This window comes from Salmo salar, chromosome ssa10 (genome assembly GCF_905237065.1).
Source record: "Salmo salar chromosome ssa10, Ssal_v3.1, whole genome shotgun sequence".
Classification (NCBI taxonomy): Eukaryota; Metazoa; Chordata; class Actinopteri; order Salmoniformes; family Salmonidae; genus Salmo; species Salmo salar.
The window spans coordinates 47,748,765-47,770,834 of record NC_059451.1 but is presented as its reverse complement, the minus strand read 5'-3'; the positions used below and the strand labels follow the sequence as shown (position 1 = coordinate 47,770,834).

At 48.2% G+C, this 22,070-nt stretch overlaps 1 protein-coding gene across 6 annotated transcripts in view; it reads left to right on the top strand.

Moving 5' to 3' along the window:
• Positions 1-22,070, top strand: part of pde4dip (phosphodiesterase 4D interacting protein) — a 167,514-nt gene that overhangs the window by 88,565 nt on the left and 56,879 nt on the right. For all 6 annotated transcript variants that reach the window (XM_045687856.1, XM_045687857.1, XM_045687853.1 and 3 more), the window contains 16 exons: positions 1,824-1,961; positions 2,202-2,321; positions 2,557-2,649; positions 2,913-3,122; positions 3,195-3,353; positions 3,457-3,561; positions 3,729-3,866; positions 3,989-4,168; positions 4,807-5,001; positions 5,750-6,023; positions 10,212-10,312; positions 10,745-10,923; positions 12,321-12,633; positions 12,787-12,979; positions 16,982-17,098; positions 17,291-17,780. In XM_045687856.1, the coding sequence (XP_045543812.1) occupies positions 1,824-1,961; positions 2,202-2,321; positions 2,557-2,649; positions 2,913-3,122; positions 3,195-3,353; positions 3,457-3,561; positions 3,729-3,866; positions 3,989-4,168; positions 4,807-5,001; positions 5,750-6,023; positions 10,212-10,312; positions 10,745-10,923; positions 12,321-12,633; positions 12,787-12,979; positions 16,982-17,098; positions 17,291-17,780 (3,005 nt within the window). The remainder of the gene's footprint in view (positions 1-1,823; positions 1,962-2,201; positions 2,322-2,556; positions 2,650-2,912; positions 3,123-3,194; positions 3,354-3,456; positions 3,562-3,728; positions 3,867-3,988; positions 4,169-4,806; positions 5,002-5,749; positions 6,024-10,211; positions 10,313-10,744; positions 10,924-12,320; positions 12,634-12,786; positions 12,980-16,981; positions 17,099-17,290; positions 17,781-22,070) is intronic.

Genomic DNA, 22,070 nt, shown 5'->3' with positions numbered 1-22,070 from the left:
CTTTTTTAGTCATCCCATTAGCCATCCACCAATCACACAGCTGAACACAGCTGCCCTTTGATTACCACTCTCATCGCTATCCTAGCAACATGGCCGTAGCCATGGCAGCGGTTGCTATATGAATAACGATGCCTCGTGTTAGACAGGCTTTTTGTCATGTTAATAGTTAGCCAGTTGCTGGCCTCGTCTGTCAGGCTCATAGTGTAGACATACACTACCGTTCAAAAGTTTGGGGTCACTTAGAAATGTCCTTGTTTTTTAATGAACAACACCAGTCTCAACGTCAACAGTGAAGAGGTGACTCCGGGATGCTGGCCTTCTAGGCAGAGTTCCTCTGTCCAGCGTCTGTGTTCTTTTGCCCATCTTAATCTTTTATTTTTATTGGCCAGTCTGAGATATGGCTTTTTCTTTGCAACTCCCAGAGTCGCCTCTTCACTGTTGATGTTGAGACTGGGGTTTTGTGGGTACTATTAAATGAAGCTGCCAGGACTTGTGAGGTGTCTGTTTCTCAGTACTTGTCCTGTTGCTCAGTTGTGCACCGGGGCCTCCCACTCCTCTTTCTATTCTGGTTAGAGACAGTTTTGCGCTGTTCTGTGAAGGGAGTAGTACACAGTGTTGTACGAGATCTTCAGTTTCTTGGCAATTTCTCGCATGGAATATCCTTCATTTCTCAGAACAAGAATAGACTGACGAGTTTCAGAAGAAAGTGCTTTGTTTCTGGCCATTTTGAGCCTGTAATCGAACCCACAAATGTTGATGCTCCAGATACTCAACTAGTCTAAAGAAGGCCAGTTTTATTGCTTCTTTAATCAGGACAACAGTTTTCAGCTGTGCTAATATAATTGAAAAAGGGTTTTCTAATGATCAATTAGCCTTTTAAAATGACAAGCTTGGATTAGCTAACACAATGTGCCATTGGAACACAGGAGTGATGGCTGCTGATAATGGGCCTCTGTACGTCTATGTAGATATTTCGCTACACTCGCATTAACATCTGCTAACCATGTGTATGTGACAAATAAAATTTGATTTGATATTCCATAAAAATCATCTGTTTCCAGCTACAATAGTAATTTACAACATTAACAATGTCTACACTGTATTTCTGATCAATTTGATGTTATTTTAATGGACAAAAAAATGTGCTTTTCTTTAAAAACAAGGACATTTCTAAGTGACCCCAAACTTGAACGGTAGTGTATGTCTAGGAATGAGTCTACCCATACTGTGAAATAATGGCCTGTTGATAAGCGTGACTCAGGGAGTTTACTGGGTTGTTGATTCACTAAGCCCATGGAACAACATCCAGTCATTAGAGCCCAGTTTGAGTCCTCTGTGTGTATGTATGTGTGTGTGTGTCCTACCTGTAATGAGTTTACAGGACAGCATGTGGGAGCGGATTGTATCACACATATCCCAGGTGATAGTCTAAAGAACCAATGGAAGATTGGCTGATCCTGGAAATTAAATGACAAAGACAATTTAGTTATTTTCCTATTATTGACTATTAGAGACCATGCAGACCAAAATAGTCCCTCACAATCATAAAGATAGCCCTTCTTAGATTTAGATTTATTTTAAACCCCAACAGACTGGGTGGTTGTACAGATGTATCTGTACATCTGAAAAACAACAAACAGGAAGTAAACACCACGCTGCCGTGGAAACGGGGACTTCTTTCTCAGGAAGTGATCGAGCAGTGAGCTAGCTGACCTCATCACTTTCCACTCTCACACACGACTGCATGGGAAGTGTGTGTGTGGGTCAATCTGTATATCTATTGTATTAACCTGAACCTCTGTGTGTGTTCTGGTGTGTTTCAGAGGCTGCTAGATGAGCAGCAAGGCAAGCTGTCGCAGTATGAGAGTGCTGCAGGACACTGTGTTAGTGAGCTCCAGAAGGCCCAGCTCCAGGTCCGCTCTCTACAGGCCAAGATCAGAGAGAGCGAGGCCGGGAACCAGGTACCACTTCCCCCTCAGACACTCTACATTTCTGTAGGTCTTCCAATTTTTACATTACTGGACCATAGCAGACAGGGTGGATTATGTATTCAATGTTAAAAAAATTAAAACCAAAATCAAGCATTTAAATGAAAGGCTTGCTTATAAAGTATTTCTAAACATGATAACATCATTTGTGAACTGTTATATTCTATATAATGTTTAACCGGACTCTGACGTGTCCGTGACTGTGTTGTGTAGAAGCTACAGGTGCGACTGGGGGACATGGAGTGTGAGCTGCTCTTGGTCAGAGAGGAGGCACGGAGACAGGAACGAAACGTCCTCAACCTCACTGACACTGTCAACAGCAAGGACACTGAGGTATGGAAGGATGGAGGGAGGAATGGAGACAGAGAGAGAGAGGAGTTTTCAAAAAGTGAGAGTGAGAGAGACAGAAAATTCTGAATATTAGACACTGAGAAATACAGAGGCACACAAGAAGAGACATTGACAAAAAGTACACAGATTCTCTATGACACTTGATGTATTTCTGTCCACCACTAATGAACAATAGGTTACTTATAAGATACTTGTGTTTTGTGTGTGTCTCTCTCAGGCAGCAGAGTTGTACCGAGTCATAGAGGAACAGAACGACATGCTGTGTTCTCTCAAAGACCTGGCCAACAGAAACCAGGTCCAGACACTACAGGTAAATCACACTAAAATGCTCTGAATAAAATCTGCACCTGATGCAATGAGGCGTTCTCCCATCAGCAGCCTCCTGTGGTATACAGTATGCAGTAATCTACACTGGAAAACACCCAATATTTTATAATGACAATGGGTTATGTTATAATGGTCTCCAAGACCCATGCTCACAGCACGCTGTATGTAATGAAACCCTGTCGTTTAGAACTCTCCCTTCCCTCTACCCCACCCCTCATCTCCTCTCTCCTTCTCATCTCGGTGCAGGTGTCTGGGGCTGAGTCAGTGCGAGGGCAGGGGAAGGTGCTGGCCCTCCAGGGCTCTCTGTTCCAGGCCCAGCTGGAGCTGCAGGCAGGCCAGAGGGCCCAGTGTCAGGCCACCAGGAAGGAGGAGGACCTGACCAGAGCCCTGATCCGCCTGGAACAAGACCTGCAGGGGGCCATGGAGCACAGACGCAGCACTGACCGACACAACCAGGTCCGTGCATTTGCTTGTGTGTTAACATGTGTTTTTGTATGAGACTGACTGTGTGTTGCCACCTGTCTCTAGGACTTGATTCTGGAGCTGGAGAAAGTTCGCTCAGAGCTGCAGCAGAGAAAGGAACAGCTGAATGAAAAGGAGGGAGAGAGACTGAGAGAGCGGGAGGACATGGAGAAGACCATCAGAGAGCTGAGGACCTCGCTTCAGAGCAAAGAGCAGCTTGTGCAGGTCAGACACACACACACACACACACACACACACACACACACACACACACACACACACACACACACACACGCCTTCCTCACACAACCCTGTCCCTATCTCTCAGGAGTACTCAGAGCTGTTGGACCAGCAACAGGGGCCCAGGGAGAAGAGGGATTCTCTCCTCTCCAGACTGAAAGAGCGCATCAAGGAGAGGGACAGAGCACTGGAGGTGAGACACATACACTACCAGAGTTTAACCCCTAAGAACAACTATTACATCTATTACTCGTGATACAGCAGGGCATGACAGCAGTGTCATGTATGGTGTTGATTGACAGCTGTGTTCCCATAGAGATGCATTATATTGGTCTATTGAATGATGCTTCCTCCTCTCAGCGAACGGTGGATGAGAAGTTCTGCTGTGTGGAGGAGAAGGAGGGAGAGATGCGGAGACTACAGCTGCTGCTCAGAGAGAAGGAGAGAGACCTGGAGAGACAACGCTGTGTACTGTCCAACAACGAAGAGACCATCATGGTACTGATGAACACACACACACCACGCTAATATAAACACATACACACACACACAGACATGCGCGCACACGTACACACAGCATTTTTTATATCTTTCTTTGTGTGTGTGTATATGTGTGTTAGAGTCTGGAGGTGCTGGTGCGTGGGAAGGGTCTGGAGCAGGAACAGGTGTGTGAGGCGTGGAGGAGTGTACAGCGCCATCATGCGGACAGTGAGGAGAGACACAGCCGCAGCCTGAGAGAGAGAGATGCACTCATCAGCCAGCTCCAGAACGCCCTGCACACACGCACCAAGGAGGCTGAGGTAAGACACTATACCCTGGACACAGTATACCCTGGACACAGTATACCCTGGACACAGTATACCCTGGCCACACTATACCCTGGCCACACTATACCCTGGCCACACTATACCCTGGCCACACTATACCCTGGCCACACTATACCCTGGCCACACTATACCCTGGCCACACTATACCCTGGCCACAGTATACGCTGGCCACACTATACCCTGGCCACAGTATACGCTGGCCACACTATACCCTGGCCACACTATACCCTGGCCACACTATACCCTGGCCACACTATACGCTGGCCACACTATACCCTGGCCACAGTATACCCTGGCCACAGTATACCCTGGCCACAGTATAACCTGGACACAGTATACCCTGGATCAGTATACTCTGGACACAGTATACCCTGGACACACTATACTCTGGCCACACTATACCCTGGATACGGTATACCCTGGCCACAGTATATCTTGGACACAGTATTTGAAAGAGAAATACGGTTTGGTGCTTATTTGTTGAATGAACAGAATATTGAAAAACTCTTTCTCCATGATTCTTCACACTACAATTATTAAATTATATATATTTTTTTCTCTGCCTCTCTCTTCTCCCTCTCCCTCTCTTCTCCCTCTCCCTCTCCTCCCAGGACCTGACTGGAGCCTTGCTAGATAAGGTGAAGGCAGGTCCCAGTGAGGTGGTGGAGGAGCTGAAGGCTCGCCTCTCTCTGAAGGAGAAACTGTTCCAGGAACTGCTGTCCGACCGTAGCCGCCAGGCCCAGGAGCACCACACACTGGTTCAGGACCTGCTCAACACCATCAGCACCAGGGACCAGTACATCCAGGTAATTCAACCCAAATGACCTGGTCTTCTAGTTCCCCAGTACAGAAGAGAGGAGAGAGATGGAGGGAAAGAGAGAGGGAGGGGAAGAGAGAGGGAGGGGAAGAGAGAGGGAGGGAAGAGAGAGGGAGGGAAAGAGGGGGAGAGAGAGGGAGGGGAAGAGAGAGGGAGGGAAGAGAGAGGGAGGGGAGAGGGGAGAGGAGGAGAGAGAGGGAGGGGAAGAGAGAGGGAGGGAAGAGAGAGGGAGGGGAAGAGGGGGAGAGAGGGAGGGAAGAGAGAGGGGGAAGAGAGAGGGAGGGGAAGAGAGAGGGAGGGGAAGAGAGAGAAGAGAGAGGGAGGGGAAAGAGAGAGGGAGGGGAAGAGGGGGAGAGAGGGAGGGGAAGAGGGGGAAGAGAGAGGGAGGGGAAGAGAGAGGGAGGGGAAGAGAGAGGGAGGGGAAGAGAGAGAAGAGAGAGGGGGGAAGAGAGAGGGGGGAAGAGAGAGGGGGAAGAGAGAGAAGAGAGAGAGGGAGGGGAAGAGGGGGAGAGAGAGGGGAGGAAGAGGGGGAAGAGAGAGGGAGGGGAAGAGAGAGGGAGGGGAAGAGAGAGGGAGGGGAAGAGAGAGGGGAAGAGAGAGGGGGGAAGAGAGAGAAGAGAGAGGGAGGGGAAGAGGGAGGGAGACTTTTTTCCATGAAGATGTATTGATTCACATCTTTTAATCCCCCAAAATCTCCATCCTCCCCTTGCCCCTGCCCCTCCCCCTCTCTCATCCAGGACTCAGCAGGTCGTCTGGGTGAGGTGATGAGTGAGCAGACTGAACGTCTCCAGGAGCTCCGCAGACAGCTAACTTCTGGTTCCCAGGCCTACGGGTCTCAGCTAGGCCTCCAGGGTCCAGACCTCCAGGGGACCAGGCAGGACTTCCAGGCCCTGCAGGAGGAGCTGCGTCTGGCCCTGAGGAGGGAGAGGGAGTCCCAGGCTGAGCTCACAGCCCTCAGGACCATGGCAGGCCAGACAGACAGGCCAGTCAACAGGCAGGCAGAGTTTGGAGGTGGGCATCAGAGGAACATGGGGCTCTGTCTGTAGTGGCACCTTCTGGACTACAGGGGGCAGCACTGTCTTCTCTTCTCATAGAGTTTGGGGTGTGGTGTATGGGTCTACTGACGTGTCTGCCAACATGGGTGTCTTGGTTCTCGGGTGATGATGCTAACCATAGTTAAGACTTGGCAGTATCTGCAAGACAATGTTATTTATATATTAGCTAATTGATTTTTATATTTGCAATTATAAATGTTGATGTTTTAATTGTTTTATGTCTTAGTTTTTCTATATAGTAGCTTGTGCATCAAACACTTCTCAACGTATAACTGGTAGACAGAAACAGAGAGGGAAGGTAGGAGTTATGTTTTCATGCATAACATGAGATTATTAACTTTGTATGATAGTGTCGATAGCAGCATGTGTTTTAAAGTTATGTCATGACTTTTGCTATTTATACTAATAATATGTGTGTGCCTTTGCATGTTCAACTGCATGTACCATGGTGGTTATATTATATACCATGTAATGATATTGTGTTTATATACCAATTTCTGCAACTCAGATTTGTATAGAATATCAAACAATGCTTGCTGTCTGAAATGTGTGCTTCAAGTTGAATATCATTGATGTTAGCTTTAGCCAGATTACAGCACATTTTAACAGCAATTAATCACTTTTAAACATTGTCTGAATGTCACACTATAAGGAACACAGTATGTTCTGGATGACATATAATCCTCTCCTGGACTAGAGGTATGTTTAATATTCAGCCTTTCTCCCAGAGACATTACCCAACATGTTTGTCTCTAAAAGAGAAACTATCTGATTACTCAGCAGAAGCTGCTTTTTGCCTACAGTCTTTGCCATCTGAGTCACAAGCACAGTAAGATCTTTGTCACTAGAGCACAGTAAGATCTTTGTCACTAGAGCACAGTAAGGTCCTTGTCACTAGAGCACAGTAAGATCTTTGTCACTAGAGCACAGTAAGGTACTTGTCACTAGAGCACAGTAAGATCTTTGTCACTAGAGCACAGTAAGATCTTTGTCACTAGAGCACAGTAAGATCTTTGTCACTAGAGCACAGTAAGGTCCTTGTCACTAGAGCACAGTAAGATCTTTGTCACTAGAGCACAGTAAGGTCTTTGTCACTAGAGCACAGTAAGATCTTTGTCACTAGAGCACAGTAAGATCCTTGTCACTAGAGCACAGTAAGATCTTTGTCACTAGAGCACAGTAAGATCCTTGTCACTAGAGTACAGTAAGATCTTTGTCACTAGAGCACAGTAAGATCTTTGTCACTAGAGCACAGTAAGGTACTTGTCACTAGAGCACAGTAAGATCTTTGTCACTAGAGCACACTAAGATCCTTGTCACTAGAGCACACTAAGATCCTTGTCACTAGAGCACAGTAAGATCTTTGTCACTAGAGCACAGTAAGATCTTTGTCACTAGAGCACAGTAAGATCCTTGTCACTAGAGCACAGTAAGATCCTTGTCACTAGAGCACAGTAAGATCCTTGTCACAAGAGCACAGTAAACACCCTGACTACCATGATGTTAACAAGCTTAATAAACAAACGTGTGTTCTGTCGGATATATATGGTGTTTATGGTGGGCTTGGATGGTTCAGCTGTCCCTCCCTCCCTGACTTACTCCATAAACATTGTCTACATGGGTTGTACACGGGTCATAAACATATATATATATATATATATACTACCAGTCAACAGTTTGGACACACCTACTCATTCAAGGGTTTTTCTTTATACAGCTAATTTGTAGATATAGGGCATGGTACCCTAGAAATACATTGTGTGAGTGCATGACTGCATATAACAGTAACATATACACAAAATCCTCCCAAGTTCAACAGTAAAATGCTCCAATTGCATTAAGTTGATTATTTGAAGGGCAATGGACATTACATAGAAACAAGGGTAGACTTTCCTAGCTGCATGTAGACACATGCCAATCAGATCTCCCTTAATCACTCCTAAAGGGAACTCTCAGTGCCTTGTTAGACCCAATGAGCAGAGTGATGCCTCCTGCTGGCCGTACCTCTCCTTAACGCCTGTTCCACAGCATAGCATCTGTGAAAAGAATCTATTGAGTATTGTATCACTCAAGAATGTATCACTCGGCTGTCTGACAGTACAAGATTACAGCAATCTAGTGCTTAGACATATGCTTTTGAATGGGCTTCTATTTGAGTAGAGTACATTCCTGAAATCCAATCTTTGTCAAGTGGAGACTGAACAGATTACACAGAAATCTAGACACAATTATGGACTCTACTATATTGCTCCAATGATGCCTTTTCCTTTTTAGCATGTGCATTCTGCACTGTTTTATGCATTTTAATACTCGGCCCAGGTCAATTACACTTGTCCACAAGAGGTTGGTGACACCTTAACACGCTTGTGATAATGGCTGGAGCGGAATCAGTAGGGAATGGTATCAAATACATCAAACACATGGTTTCCAGGTATTTGATGCCACTCCATTCACGCCGTTCCGGATATTATTATGAGCCGTTCTCCCCTCAGCAGCCTCCACTGCACTTGTCATATCACATGATCTATTACCTATATAAAATACAGAAACATGTAGATTTGATCAATGCAACATTCTGATGATTTTAGAGTTAAAAGCATGGAGTGTTCTAGGACCTACTGTACCTACAGGAAATCAAAGAGATCTGCTCATCCCAAGGCTAATATTTGACAATGATGTATATATACACTAGATGACTCACAGGGGGCACTGTATTGAAACCACCGGGCCTCCATCTTGGAACTCCTCCACCTTGTAAAACATATTTTGGAGCTATAGAAATCCATTTATTAATGTCTACATTCGTTTTTGCCACGTTAATTATATTACAGACTCCTTAATGCATACTTAATGCATATTATGTGAGCTGAACATACATTTGTCTCATTTTTTCAAATAAAAACATTTTCCTTAAAGCTGCAATATGTAACTTATTAGATAACTCGAACAAATAGAAATCTGAGTTATAGATCTGTCATTGTCATTGAAAGCAAGTCTAAGAAGCGGTAGATCTGTTCTAAAGTTTTGTTTTTTTGCGTCTTTTACTTAGAGTTTTGTACACCAGCTCCAAACAGCTGAAAATACAATAATGAAACTGAAATTAGGCGAACAATTAGAATTTCACAAACCAGGAAATGAGGAAACGATTTCTGCATATTGCACCTTTTAAAGTATATATATATTTTTAAGTGCTACTGTTACTGTCCTGACTACAACAACAACAATATTTAAATACATGTAATTTTGTCCTTGAAACATTTCATTGAAATACTGTAGAATTCCATTAATTCCAATGGCTGGTGGCTTCAAAGCCTCTCATTGGCCAATACATAGTATAAGCAATCTAGGGTTTATGTACATCATTGTATTTTAACTGTAAATAAAGGATAACTGTAAAACTACTAATATATGTAAAACTACTCCAATAGCCTTGCAAGATAGAAATTAAATCCTCTCCTAGCCCTTTAGTCTGTGACACAGCCTGTTACCCCACAGAGCTGTGTCTGTAAGATTGTATTTACTGTAAGTGGTTATCTGCTCTTATAGTTTATCTTACTGTTTATCTGCCCATACAGTAGTATAACCCAGTCCAGAGAGATAGACTCCCTCAGAGGTCATTTCTGAGCTGCTCTGTTTAGAGCTTCTCTTCCTGTCTTTATATATACACTAGATGACTGCCAGGGGGGTGCTTTTTTGAAGCCACCATACCTCCATCTTGGAACTCCTCCACGGTTGTAAAACATAAAGACAGGAAGAGAAGCTCTTAACATAGCAGCTTAGAAATCACCTCTGAGGGAAGAAGGAGAGGTTTTAAGGGACCACCACCATTACTGATTATAAGAAGAATCTTTTGTTGATGTGTTCACTTCAGTTTGCTTTATGTTGGAAATACTATTTGGTGGAAAGACTTTGACATACAGGAAGGCAAGGACTGGGGGAGATTATGTATGATGTGTGAAAACATACTGTATAGAAAGGTTGTTGAATTGTACTCTGGCAAAAGCAAGAAGTGTCAAGGATTTGTATGTTTTTATCGATCTGTTGCCAAATGCAAAAGAGTTGTGCTCTTTGTCAGTGTGACATTTTCTTTTCAGAACATATGTGTATGTTTATTGTTAAGCTAAGAACTGTGTTCTGTTTACAGAATTCAGCTCCGAGGAAGAGGATGATGTCAACAGTGACTATGCAGACAGCATGGAGGAAGAGGAGTCCAAACTGACAGCCCAAACCCTAGCCACAATGCAGGTAGGCCATACAATAATACTTTTTTTTTTATTGTCACATACACCAGATAGGTGCAGTGAATGATGTTGTTTAACAGAGTCATCGTAGTACGGCACCCCTGGAGCAAATTACAGTTGTGCCTTGCCTTGATCAAGGACACATCGGCAGATTTTTCACCTTGTCAGTTTGGGTATTCGAACCAGCAACCTTTCAGTCGATGGCTCAATACTCTAACCACTAGTCTACCTGCCGCCCTACTTTAGCTAACCTCGAATATTAAAATAGTGGTAGATTATTTTGTCCTAATCATATCACATTGAATCTTTACTAACCACCACTCAGATTTTAGTTATCAACATACTGTGGCGATCTTTCACGTGCATCTCTCTCTCTCTCTCTCTCTCTCTCTCTCTCTCACTCTCTCTTTCTCTCTCTCCTCTCTCCTCAAATCAGAACCCAGAGCTTCATGGAGGACCGGGGAAAGGGAAGCCATCCCAGGATCCTGTGGGAGAGGGCCAGGGGCTGGTGGAGGTGAAACAGCTGGTGCAACAGAAGAGGGTGGTGGAGAGAGAACTGCAGGAGCTAAAGGTTCAGCTGGAAAAGGCTGGCTTCTCCTCCCTCTCCCAGATGAGGTAACGATAACACGCTGACTAGCTGGCTGCACACACCACATGTTGTTATGGAACATGATACAGTATACGAATGAAAGTGAATTAAATTGAATGAATGAGATGAAATGAATTAAAATGTACCTTCATTCATATAAGGAAACATTGACTCAATCTAAAATCTTTCCCGCCTATTTTGGCGGTCGGTGCCGTTTAAGATGAGGATAATTTTTTTATGAACATGGTCTTATTCCTATTACAGCATATTGGATGACTGTCATTCATATTCCATTCACCCAGTTCAATGTAACATAGATAGGTTTAGGCTACTACATGATACTCTAATGTTCCCTATACCCATCATGAGGTTGTTACAACCTAGCCTATGAATGAAAGTTTACAACGTAGGTGCACAGGTCAAGAGACACATTTTGAGTAATCAAGGTGACAGACAGTGACACATTCAATACCGTCTTTCACACTCTTCCCTGCATGTAGCTGATCTAGGGTGTAATCATTAGTCAAACAGTTGCAAATTAGAGTTTCTATTGGACAAACTCAGGTATGTTTATCCACGTTTCGTTCCGTTTGCTTCCGTTTAAGAAGGTTTTGTATTAAAGTCAATGTACCCAGAGGAGGACAGAAGCTAGCTGTCATCAGGCTGCACTATGGTGCTACCCTACAGAGTGCTGCTGAGGCTACTGTAGACCTTCATTAGCAAAACAGTGTATTTCATATATTTAGTATAGTTTTATCTAAAAAGGATAACTAATGTTTCAGTATTTAGATGTATTTTTACCCACATTTTCGATCTTGTCTCATCACTGCAACTCCCAACGGGCTCGGGAGGTGAAGGTCAAGTCATGCGTCCTACGAAACATGACCCGCCAAACCACGCTTCTGAACAAAACCGCGCTTGGGCTCCCGAGTGGTGCAGTGGTCACTGCATCTCAGTGCAAGAGGTGTCACTATAGTATCTGGTTCGAATCTAGGCTGTATCACATCCGGCTGTGATTAGGAGTCCCATAGGGCAGCGCACAATTGGCCCAGCGTCATCCGGATTTGGCCGGAGTAGGCCGTCATTGTAATTAAGAATTTGTTCTTAACTGATTAGCCTAATTAAATAAAGGTAAAATAAAAAAAACACCCACCTGCTTAACCCGAAAGCCAGCCGCACCAATGTGTCAGAGGAAACACCGTTCAACTGATGACGAGGTCAGCCTGCAGGCGTCCGGCCCGCCACAAGGAGTCGCTAGAGCGCGATAAGCTAAGTAAATGGTCCTCCCCTTCCTTCTCTGAGAAGCCTCCATTGGTATACAGAGGTCCAGCTTATAGGTGTACGAACACCTGTGGTTTTCACCCTGGCCGGAACAGTGGACATGAGAGGTGTCTGAGGTTTGTCTGTGTTCTCCCTCTCACAGGAAAGCCCTCTTCAGCCTACGCATGGAAAATAAGGAGCTGAAGTCTCACCAGACAGAGAGACAGCCAGAGACAGACCTTAGGCATGAACAGATTCTTCAGGAGGAAGAGGAGGATGAAGAAGAGGTGGATGAGGAGGAAGAGGAGGAGGAGCTGTGTGGGTCTGAGCTGTGGGAGGCCTGGGATGATGAGTGTCCGTCCCAGGGGAAGTGCTGTGACCCCAGGCCCACCCTGAGAGACCCTGGCCTGTGGAGGAGAGACTGCACCAGGCCTGTATCTCTGGACCTGGGAGCCATGCTGTCCCACTCCACACAGGTAGGGGGAGCCACCACACACTAAATAATACTCTAATAATGTGTGATACTGTATATTGATAGATCAACTGTCCATGTTTTTTAGGCCTGAAATTAACATCTGCATCTCCATGGATGTAAACAGCACTGACATTGCTCTGGTCTTGTGTTGCAGGATGAGGATGATGAGGAGGAGGAGGCAGGAAGAGAGGCTGGAGGCAGGCGGCACAGCGCCACAGAGACAGTGATGGTTGAGAAGGCTGTACGTCTGCAGCTAGAGAGCAAGGAGCTGAAGGAGAGACTCATGGTGTCTGAGGCCACGGTGCAGGCCCAGGCTGAACAGCTCAAAGACTATAGAGACCTACTAAGTGAGTCAACCACACATACACCCTCATCACTCATAGACCTTCATCAGACATACACCCTGTCTGTCTATCACACATACCCCCTGACCACAGATACACCCTCATCACACATACACCTTCATCAGACATACACCCTGACCACAGATACACCCTCATCACACATACACCTTCATCAGACATACACCCTGACCACACATACACCCTGACCACACATACACCCTGACCACACATACACCCTCATCACACATACCCCCTGACCACAGATACACCCTCATCACACATACACCCTGACCACACATACACCCTCATCACACATACACCTTCATCAGACATACACCCTGACCACACATACACCCTGACCACACATACACCCTGACCACACATACACCCTCATCACACATACCCCCGACGTACACCCCATCCCGACCCCTGACTGACCACACATACACCCTGACCACACATACACCCTCATCACACATACACCCTCATCACACATACACGTGCATACATGTATTTCCTTTACTTCAGAACCGGAACCCCCAACAGAAGCTAGCCAACTAACTAGCTACTAGCTAGTAGTCAGCTAGCCACTGCTAGTGGTCATCAGCTAACCTTTAGCCCGGACAACTCCTGCCAGTCTGCACAATGAGATTCAACCCAGAGCGTATCGGACTTCTTATTCTCCATATCCCCGGATTCCTATCGCAAGCTCTGAATCTCTTCACCTGGATCATCGCAGCTAGCTAGCTGCAATCCGATTGGCTTGTCTTGGCTAACGTCTCTGTCCCAAAGCAAGCACCAATTAGCCTGGAGCTAGCCTATGCTAGGCCCATCTCCCGGCTAGTTGAAGAGGTCCATCAGCCACTCCTTGGGCTACAGTACCTATTTTGCCAATTGGCCTGGATCCCTTTTATTGCCAATACGGAGCCCTGCCGATCCTTCACAACTGGACTACCAACATAATCCGCCCGAGGGTTTTTTTCAACTGGCTCCCCCGTCGCGACGTCCCCTAAATGCCCAACTGCTAGCCTGCTAGCCGCGGCCCGTTAGCTGTCTAGAGCACACCAGACTGTTAGCTGAAGAAGTCCATCAGCCAATTTTTTGGGGGCTACTATACCTATTTTGCCAATTGGCCTGGACCCTTTTACTACACGGAGCCCTGCTGATCCATCACGACTGATCTGCCGACGTAACCGCACGAAGGGGCTACAACTGACTTCTTCCATTGCGACGTCTCTCTAAGGCCCTTCTGCTAGCCTGCTAGCCCCGGCCCGCTAGCTGTCTGAATCGCCGTGTCTCCAACTCGCCCAGCTACTCACTGGACCCAATGATCACTCGGCTATGCATGTCTCTCCCTAATGTCAATATGCCTTGTCCATTGCTATTTTGGTTAGTAATTATTGCCTTATTTCATTGTAGAGCCTTTAGCCCTGCTCAATACACCTTAGCTAACCCTTTAGTTTCACCTCCCACACATGCGGCGACCTCACCTGGTTTAAATGATGTTTCCAGAGACAATATCTCTCTCATCGTCACTTAATGCATAGGTTTACCTCCACTGTATTCACATCCTACCATACCTTTGTCTGTACATTATGCCTTGAATTTATTCTACCGTGCCCAAAACCTGCTCCTTTTACTCTCTGTTCCGAACATACTAGACGACCAGTTCTTATACCCTTTAGCCGTACCCTTATCCTACTCCTCCTCTGTTCCTCTGGTGATGTAGAGGTTAATCCAGGCCCTGCAGGCCTAGCTCCACTCCCATTTCCCAGGCGCTCTCTTTTGCTGACTTCTGTAACCGTAAAAGCCTTGGTTTCATGCATGTTAACATTAGAAGCCTCCTCCCTAAGTTTATTTTATTCACTGCTTTAGCACACTCTGCCAACCCGGATGTCCTAGCCGTGTCTGAATCCTGGCTTAGGAAGACCACCAAAAACCCAGAAATTTCCATCCCTAACTATAACATTTTCGACAAGATAGAACTGCCAAAGGGGGCGGAGTTGCAATCTGCTGCAGAAATAGCCTGCAGAGTTCTGTCTTACTATTCAGGTCTGTGCCCAAACAATTTGAACTTCTACTTTTAAAAATCCACCTTTCCAGAAACAAGTCTCTCACCGTTGCCGCTTGGTATAGACCACCTTCTGCCCCCAGCTGTGCCCTGGACACTATATGTGAATTGATTGCCCCCCCATCTATCTTCAGAGCTCGTGCTGTTAGGTGACCTAAACTGGGACATGCTTAACACCCCGGCCATCCTACAATCTAAGCTTGATGCCCTCAATCTCACACAAATTATCAATGAACCTACCAGGTACAACCCCAAATCCGTAAACACGGGCACCCTCATAGATATCATCCTGACCAACCTGCCCTCTAAATACACCTCTGTTGTCTTCAACCAGGATCTCAGCGATCACTGCCTCATTGCCTGCGTCCGTAATGGGTCTGCGGTCAAACGGCCACCCCTCATCACTGTCAAATGCTCCCTAAAACACTTCAGCGAGCAGGCCTTTCTAATCGACCGGACCCTGGTATCCTGGAAGGATATTGACCTCATTCCGACAGTAGAGGATGCCTGGTTATTCTTTAAAAGTGCTTTCCTCACCATCTTAAATAAGCATGCCCCATTCCAAAAATGTTGAACCAGGAACAGATATAGCCCTTGGTTCACTCCAGACTAGACTGCCCTTGACCATTAGCATCGAATAGTCCCCGCGATATGCAACTTTTCAGGGAAGTTAGGAACCAATATACACATTCAGTTAGGAAAGCAAAGGCTCGATTTTTCAAACAGAAATTTGCATCCTGTAGCACTAACTCCAAAAAGTTCTGGGACACTGTAAAGTCCTTGGAGAATAAGAGCACCTCCTCCCAGCTGCCCACTGCACTGAGGCTAGGAAACAGTGTCACCACCGATAAATCCATGATAATTGAGAATTTCAATAAGCATTTTTCTACGGCTGGCCATGCTTTCCACATGGCTACCCCTACACCGGTCAACAGCCCTGCACCCCCCACAGCAACTTGCCCAAGCCTCCCCCATTTTTTTTCACCCAAATCCAGATAGCTAATGTTCTGAAAGAGCTGCAAAATCTGGACCCCTACAAATCAGCCGGGCTAGGCAATCTGGACCCTCTCTTTCTAAAATTATCCGCCGCAATTGTTGCAACCCCTATTACTAGCCTGTTCAACCTCTCTTTTGTAACGTCTGAGATCCCCAAAGATTGGAAAGCTGCCGCGGTCATCCCCCTCCTCAAAGGGGGAGACTCTAGATCCAAACTGCTACAGACCTAAATCTATCCTACCCTGCCTTTCTAAGGTCTACGAAAGCCAAGTTAACAAACAGATCACTGACCATTTCGAATCCCACCTTACCTTCTCCGCTATGCAATCTGGTTTCCGAGCTGGTCATGGGTGCACCTCAACCACGCTCAAGGTCATAAACGACATCATAACCGCCATCAATAAGAGACAATACTGTGCAGCTGTATTCATCGACCTGGCCAAGGCTTTCGACTCTGTCAATCACCACATTCTTATCGGCAGACTCAACAGCCTTGGTTTCTCTCACCCTGACCACACATACACCCTAATCCCACATACACCCTTACCACACATACACCCTCATCTCACATACACCCTGACCACACATACACCTTCATCCCACATACACCTTCATCACATATACAGCCTGACGACACATACACCCTCATCACACATACACCCTGACCACACATACCCCCTCATCACACATACACCCTGAACACACATACACCCTGACCACACATACACCCTCATCACACATACAACCTGACCACACATACACCCTTACCACACATACACCCTGACCACACATACACCCTGTCTGTCTATCACACATACAGTCATATTCTACATGCAATAACTATTCTAACGTATCTCTCTCTCCTTTTCTCTCTCTCTCTCTCTCTGTCTCTCTCCCTGTCCCTGTCCCTGTCCCTGTCCCTGTCCCTGTCCCTGCAGCAGAGACATCAGTGCAGCAGGACAGTAAGCAGGTCCAGGTGGATCTCCAGGATATGGGTTATGAGACGTGTGGCCGCAGTGAGAACGAGGCTAACAGGGAGGAGACCAGCAGCCCAGGTACAGCATTTACTATTACTCTATGTCCTTAACACTACAAACACCTGCAGGTCATCTTTACACTGAAGTACTGTTGTTCTCTGCCATACTTGAGGGTTTTTGTGAGATCCAAACAATCTGCAATGGTTTAGTAAAACCACAAGAGGGCAGCATATCTGTTGTCTAACCTACATCCCCCTCTATTCCCCTCAGAGTTTGACGATCTGGAGATGTGCACGTCTCTGGAGTGCGGCGGCTCTCAGTGGTGGTCAGGCACTGTGCATCCTGGGAAGGCCGGTCCTCCAACATCAACCTCAGAGACTGACAAAATGACATCTCTCCAGCGATTGGTTGAGGACCTTCGCTCGCAGCTCTCCCGCTCTCAGACAGTGATCCGGAGCCTCCAGGGCCGCCTGCGCTCTCTTTCCACCTCCAGCGAACTCTCCATCGGCCCCTCCATCCCCCGCAAGGTCAACTGGGGAGTCCAGTTTCAGGCCTCGCCCTCACAGAGTGGCCCAGAGGAGGACGAGGGCTGGGAGTCATCTGGTGGTGGTCTGGGGCCCTCGCCGCGCCACACCAAACCTGACAAGGACCTCCAGGAGCTGGTGTCCCGTGTGGGAGCCCTGGAGGACCAGCTGAGAAAGGGCAAAGGGACCCCAAGGCCCACCGAGGAGGGCAAGGCTACCAGCTGGCCTGGGCCGGGGTAAGTAGTGCCACCACCACCACCGTTCCTGGTCCACCACCACCACCACCACCACCACCACCACCACACCTAGTCCACCATCACCACCACACCTAGTCCACCATCACCACCACACCTAGTCCATCACCACCACACCTAGTCCACCACCATCACCACACCTAGTCCACCACCATCACCACCACCACACCTAGTCCACCACCACCACACCTAGTCCTCCACCACCACCACCACACCTAGTCCACCACCATCACCACCACCACACCTAGTCCTCCACCACCACCACCACACCTAGTCCACCACCATCACCACCACCACACCTAGTCACCACACCCAGTCCACCACCATCACCACCACCACACCTAGTCCACCACCACACCTAGTCCACCACCACCACCACACCTAGTCCACCATCACCACCACACCTAGTCCATCACCACCACACCTAGTCCACCACCACCACCTAGTCCACCACCATCACCACCCCACACCTAGTCCACCACCACCACACCTAGTCCTCCACCACCACCACCACACCTAGTCCACCACCATCACCACCACCACACCTAGTCCACCACCACCACACCTAGACCACCACCACCACCACCACACCTAGTCCACCACCATCACCACACCTAGTCCACCACCATCACTACCACCACACCTAGTCCACCACCACCACACCTAGTCCACCACCACCACCACCACCACACCTAGTCCACCACCATCACCACCACACCTAGTCCACCACCATCACCACCACCACACCTAGTCCACCACCATCACCACCACCACACCTAGTCCACCACCACCACACCTAGTCCTCCACCACCACCACCACACCTAGTCCACCACCATCACCACCACCACACCTAGTCCTCCACCACCACCACCACACCTAGTCCACCACCATCACCACCACCACACCTAGTCACCACACCCAGTCCACCACCATCACCACCACCACACCTAGTCCACCACCACACCTAGTCCACCACCACCACCACACCTAGTCCACCATCACCACCACACCTAGTCCATCACCACCACACCTAGTCCACCACCACACCTAGTCCACCACCATCACCACACCTAGTCCACCACCATCACCACCACCACACCTAGTCCACCACCACCACACCTAGTCCTCCACCACCACCACCACACCTAGTCCACCACCATCACCACCACCACACCTAGTCCACCACCACCACACCTAGACCACCACCACCACCACCACACCTAGTCCACCACCATCACCACACCTAGTCCACCACCATCACTACCACCACACCTAGTCCACCACCACCACCACCACACCTAGTCCACCACCATCACCACCACACCTAGTCCACCACCATCACCACCACCACACCTAGTCCACCACCATCACCACCACCACACCTAGTCCACCACCATCACCACACCTAGTATACCACCACCCCCATCACTACACCTAGTCCACCACCACCACACCTAGTCCACCACCACCACCACACCTAGTCCACCACCACATCTAGTCCACCACCATCACCATCACCACACCTAGTCCACCACCACCACCACACCTAGTCCACCACCACCACCACACCTAGTCCACCACCACACCTAGTCCACCACCATCACCACCACCACCACACCTAGTCCACCACCACACCTAGTCCACCACCACCACCACCACCACCACCACCACACCTAGTCCACCACCACCACACCTAGTCCACCACAACCACCACTAGTCCACCACCATCACCACACCTAGTCCACCACCACACCTAGTCCACCACCACCACCACCACCACCACACCTAGTCCACCACCACCACACCTAGTCCACCACCATCACCACCACCACCAAACCTAGTCCACCACCACCACCACACCTAGTCCACCACCACCACACCTGGTCCACCACCACCACACCTGGTCCTCCACAACCACCACCACACCTAGTCCACCACCACCACACCTAGTCCACCACCACCACCGCACCTGGTCCACCACCAACACACCTGGTCCACCACCACCGCACCTAGTCCACTACCACCACACCACATCTGGTCCACCACCACCACCACACTTAGTCCACCACCACAACCACCACACCTAGTCCACCACCACCACCACCACACCTAGTCCACCACCACCACCACCACACCTAGTCCACCACCACACATAGTTCACCATTACCACACCTGGTCCACCACCACCACACCTAGTCCACCACCACACATAGTTCACCATCACCACACCTGGTCCACCACCACCACACCTAGTCCACCACCACCACCACACCTGGTCCACCACCACCACCACACCTAGTCCACCACCACCACACCTAGTCCACCACCACCATACCTAGTCCACCACCATCACCACCACACCTAGTCCACCACCATCACCACACCTAGTCCACCACCACCACCACCACACCTAGTCCACCACCACCACACCTAGTCCACCACCATCACCATCACACCTAGTCCACCACCACCACCACACCTAGTCCACCACCACACCTAGTCCACCATCACCATCACCTAGTCCACCACCTCCTGTTGACTCTTCCTTCACCCTCTGTCTGTCTCCTGTTGACTCTTCCTTCACCCTCTGTCTGTCTCCTATTGACTCTTCCTTCACCCTCTGTCTGTCTCCTGTTGACTCTTCCTTCACCCTCTGTCTGTGTCCTGTTGACTCTTCCTTCACCCTCTGTCTGTGTCCTGTTGACTCTTCCTTCACCCTCTGTCTGTCTCCTGTTGACTCTTCCTTCACCCTCTGTCTGTCTCCTGTTGACTCTTCCTTCACCCTCTGTCTGTCTCCTGTTGACTCTTCCTTCACCCTCTGTCTGTCTCCTGTTGACTCTTCCTTCACCCTCTGTCTGTCTCCTGTTGACTCTTCCTTCACCCTCTGTCTGTCTCCTATTGACTCTTCCTTCACCCTCTGTCTGTCTCCTATTGACTCTTCCTTCACCCTCTGTCTGTCTCCTGTTGACTCTTCCTTCACCCTCTGTCTGTCTCCTGTTGACTCTTCCTTCACCCCTCTGTCTGTCTCCTGTTGCCTCTTCCTTCACCCTCTGTCTGTCTCCTGTTGACTCTTCCTTCACCCTCTGTCTGTCTCCTGTTGACTCTTCCTTCACCCTCTGTCTGTCTCCTGTTGACTCTTCCTTCACCCTCTGTCTGTGTCCTGTTGACTCTTCCTTCACCCTCTGTCTGTGTCCTGTTGACTCTTCCTTCACCCTCTGTCTGTGTCCTGTTGACTCTTCCTTCACCCCTCTGTCTGTCTCCTATTGACTCTTCCTTCACCCTCTGTCTGTCTCCTGTTGACTCTTCCTTCACCCTCTGTCTGTCTCCTGTTGACTCTTCCTTCACCCTCTGTCTGTCTCCTGTTGACTCTTCCTTCACCCTCTGTCTGTCTCCTGTTGACTCTTCCTTCACCCCTCTGTCTGTCTCCTGTTGACTCTTCCTTCACCCTCTGTCTGTCTCCTGTTGACTCTTCCTTCACCCTCTGTCTGTGTCCTGTTGACTCTTCCTTCACCCTCTGTCTGTGTCCTGTTGACTCTTCCTTCACCCTCTGTCTGTCTCCTGTTGACTCTTCCTTCACCCTCTGTCTGTGTCCTGTTGACTCTTCCTTCACCCTCTGTCTGTCTCCTATTGACTCTTCCTTCACCCTCTGTCTGTCTCCTATTGACTCTTCCTTCACCCTCTGTCTGTCTCCTATTGACTCTTCCTTCACCCTCTGTCTGTCTCCTATTGACTCTTCCTTCACCCTCTGTCTGTCTCCTGTTGACTCTTCCTTCACCCTCTGTCTGTATCCTGTTGACTCTTCCTTCACCCTCTGTCTGTCTCCTGTTGACTCTTCCTTCACCCTCTGTCTGTCTCCTGTTGACTCTTCCTTCACCCTCTGTCTGTCTCCTGTTGACTCTTCCTTCACCCTCTGTCTGTCTCCTGTTGACTCTTCCTTCACCCTCTGTCTGTCTCCTGTTGACTCTTCCTTCACCCTCTGTCTGTCTCCTGTTGACTCTTCCTTCACCCCTCTGTCTGTCTCCTGTTGACTCTTCCTTCACCCTCTGTCTGTGTCCTGTTGACTCTTCCTTCACCCTCTGTCTGTCTCCTGTTGACTCTTCCTTCACCCTCTGTCTGTCTCCTGTTGACTCTTCCTTCACCCTCTGTCTGTCTCCTGTTGACTCTTCCTTCACCCTCTGTCTGTCTCCTGTTGACTCTTCCTTCACCCTCTGTCTGTGTCCTGTTGACTCTTCCTTCACCCTCTGTCTGTGTCCTGTTGACTCTTCCTTCAC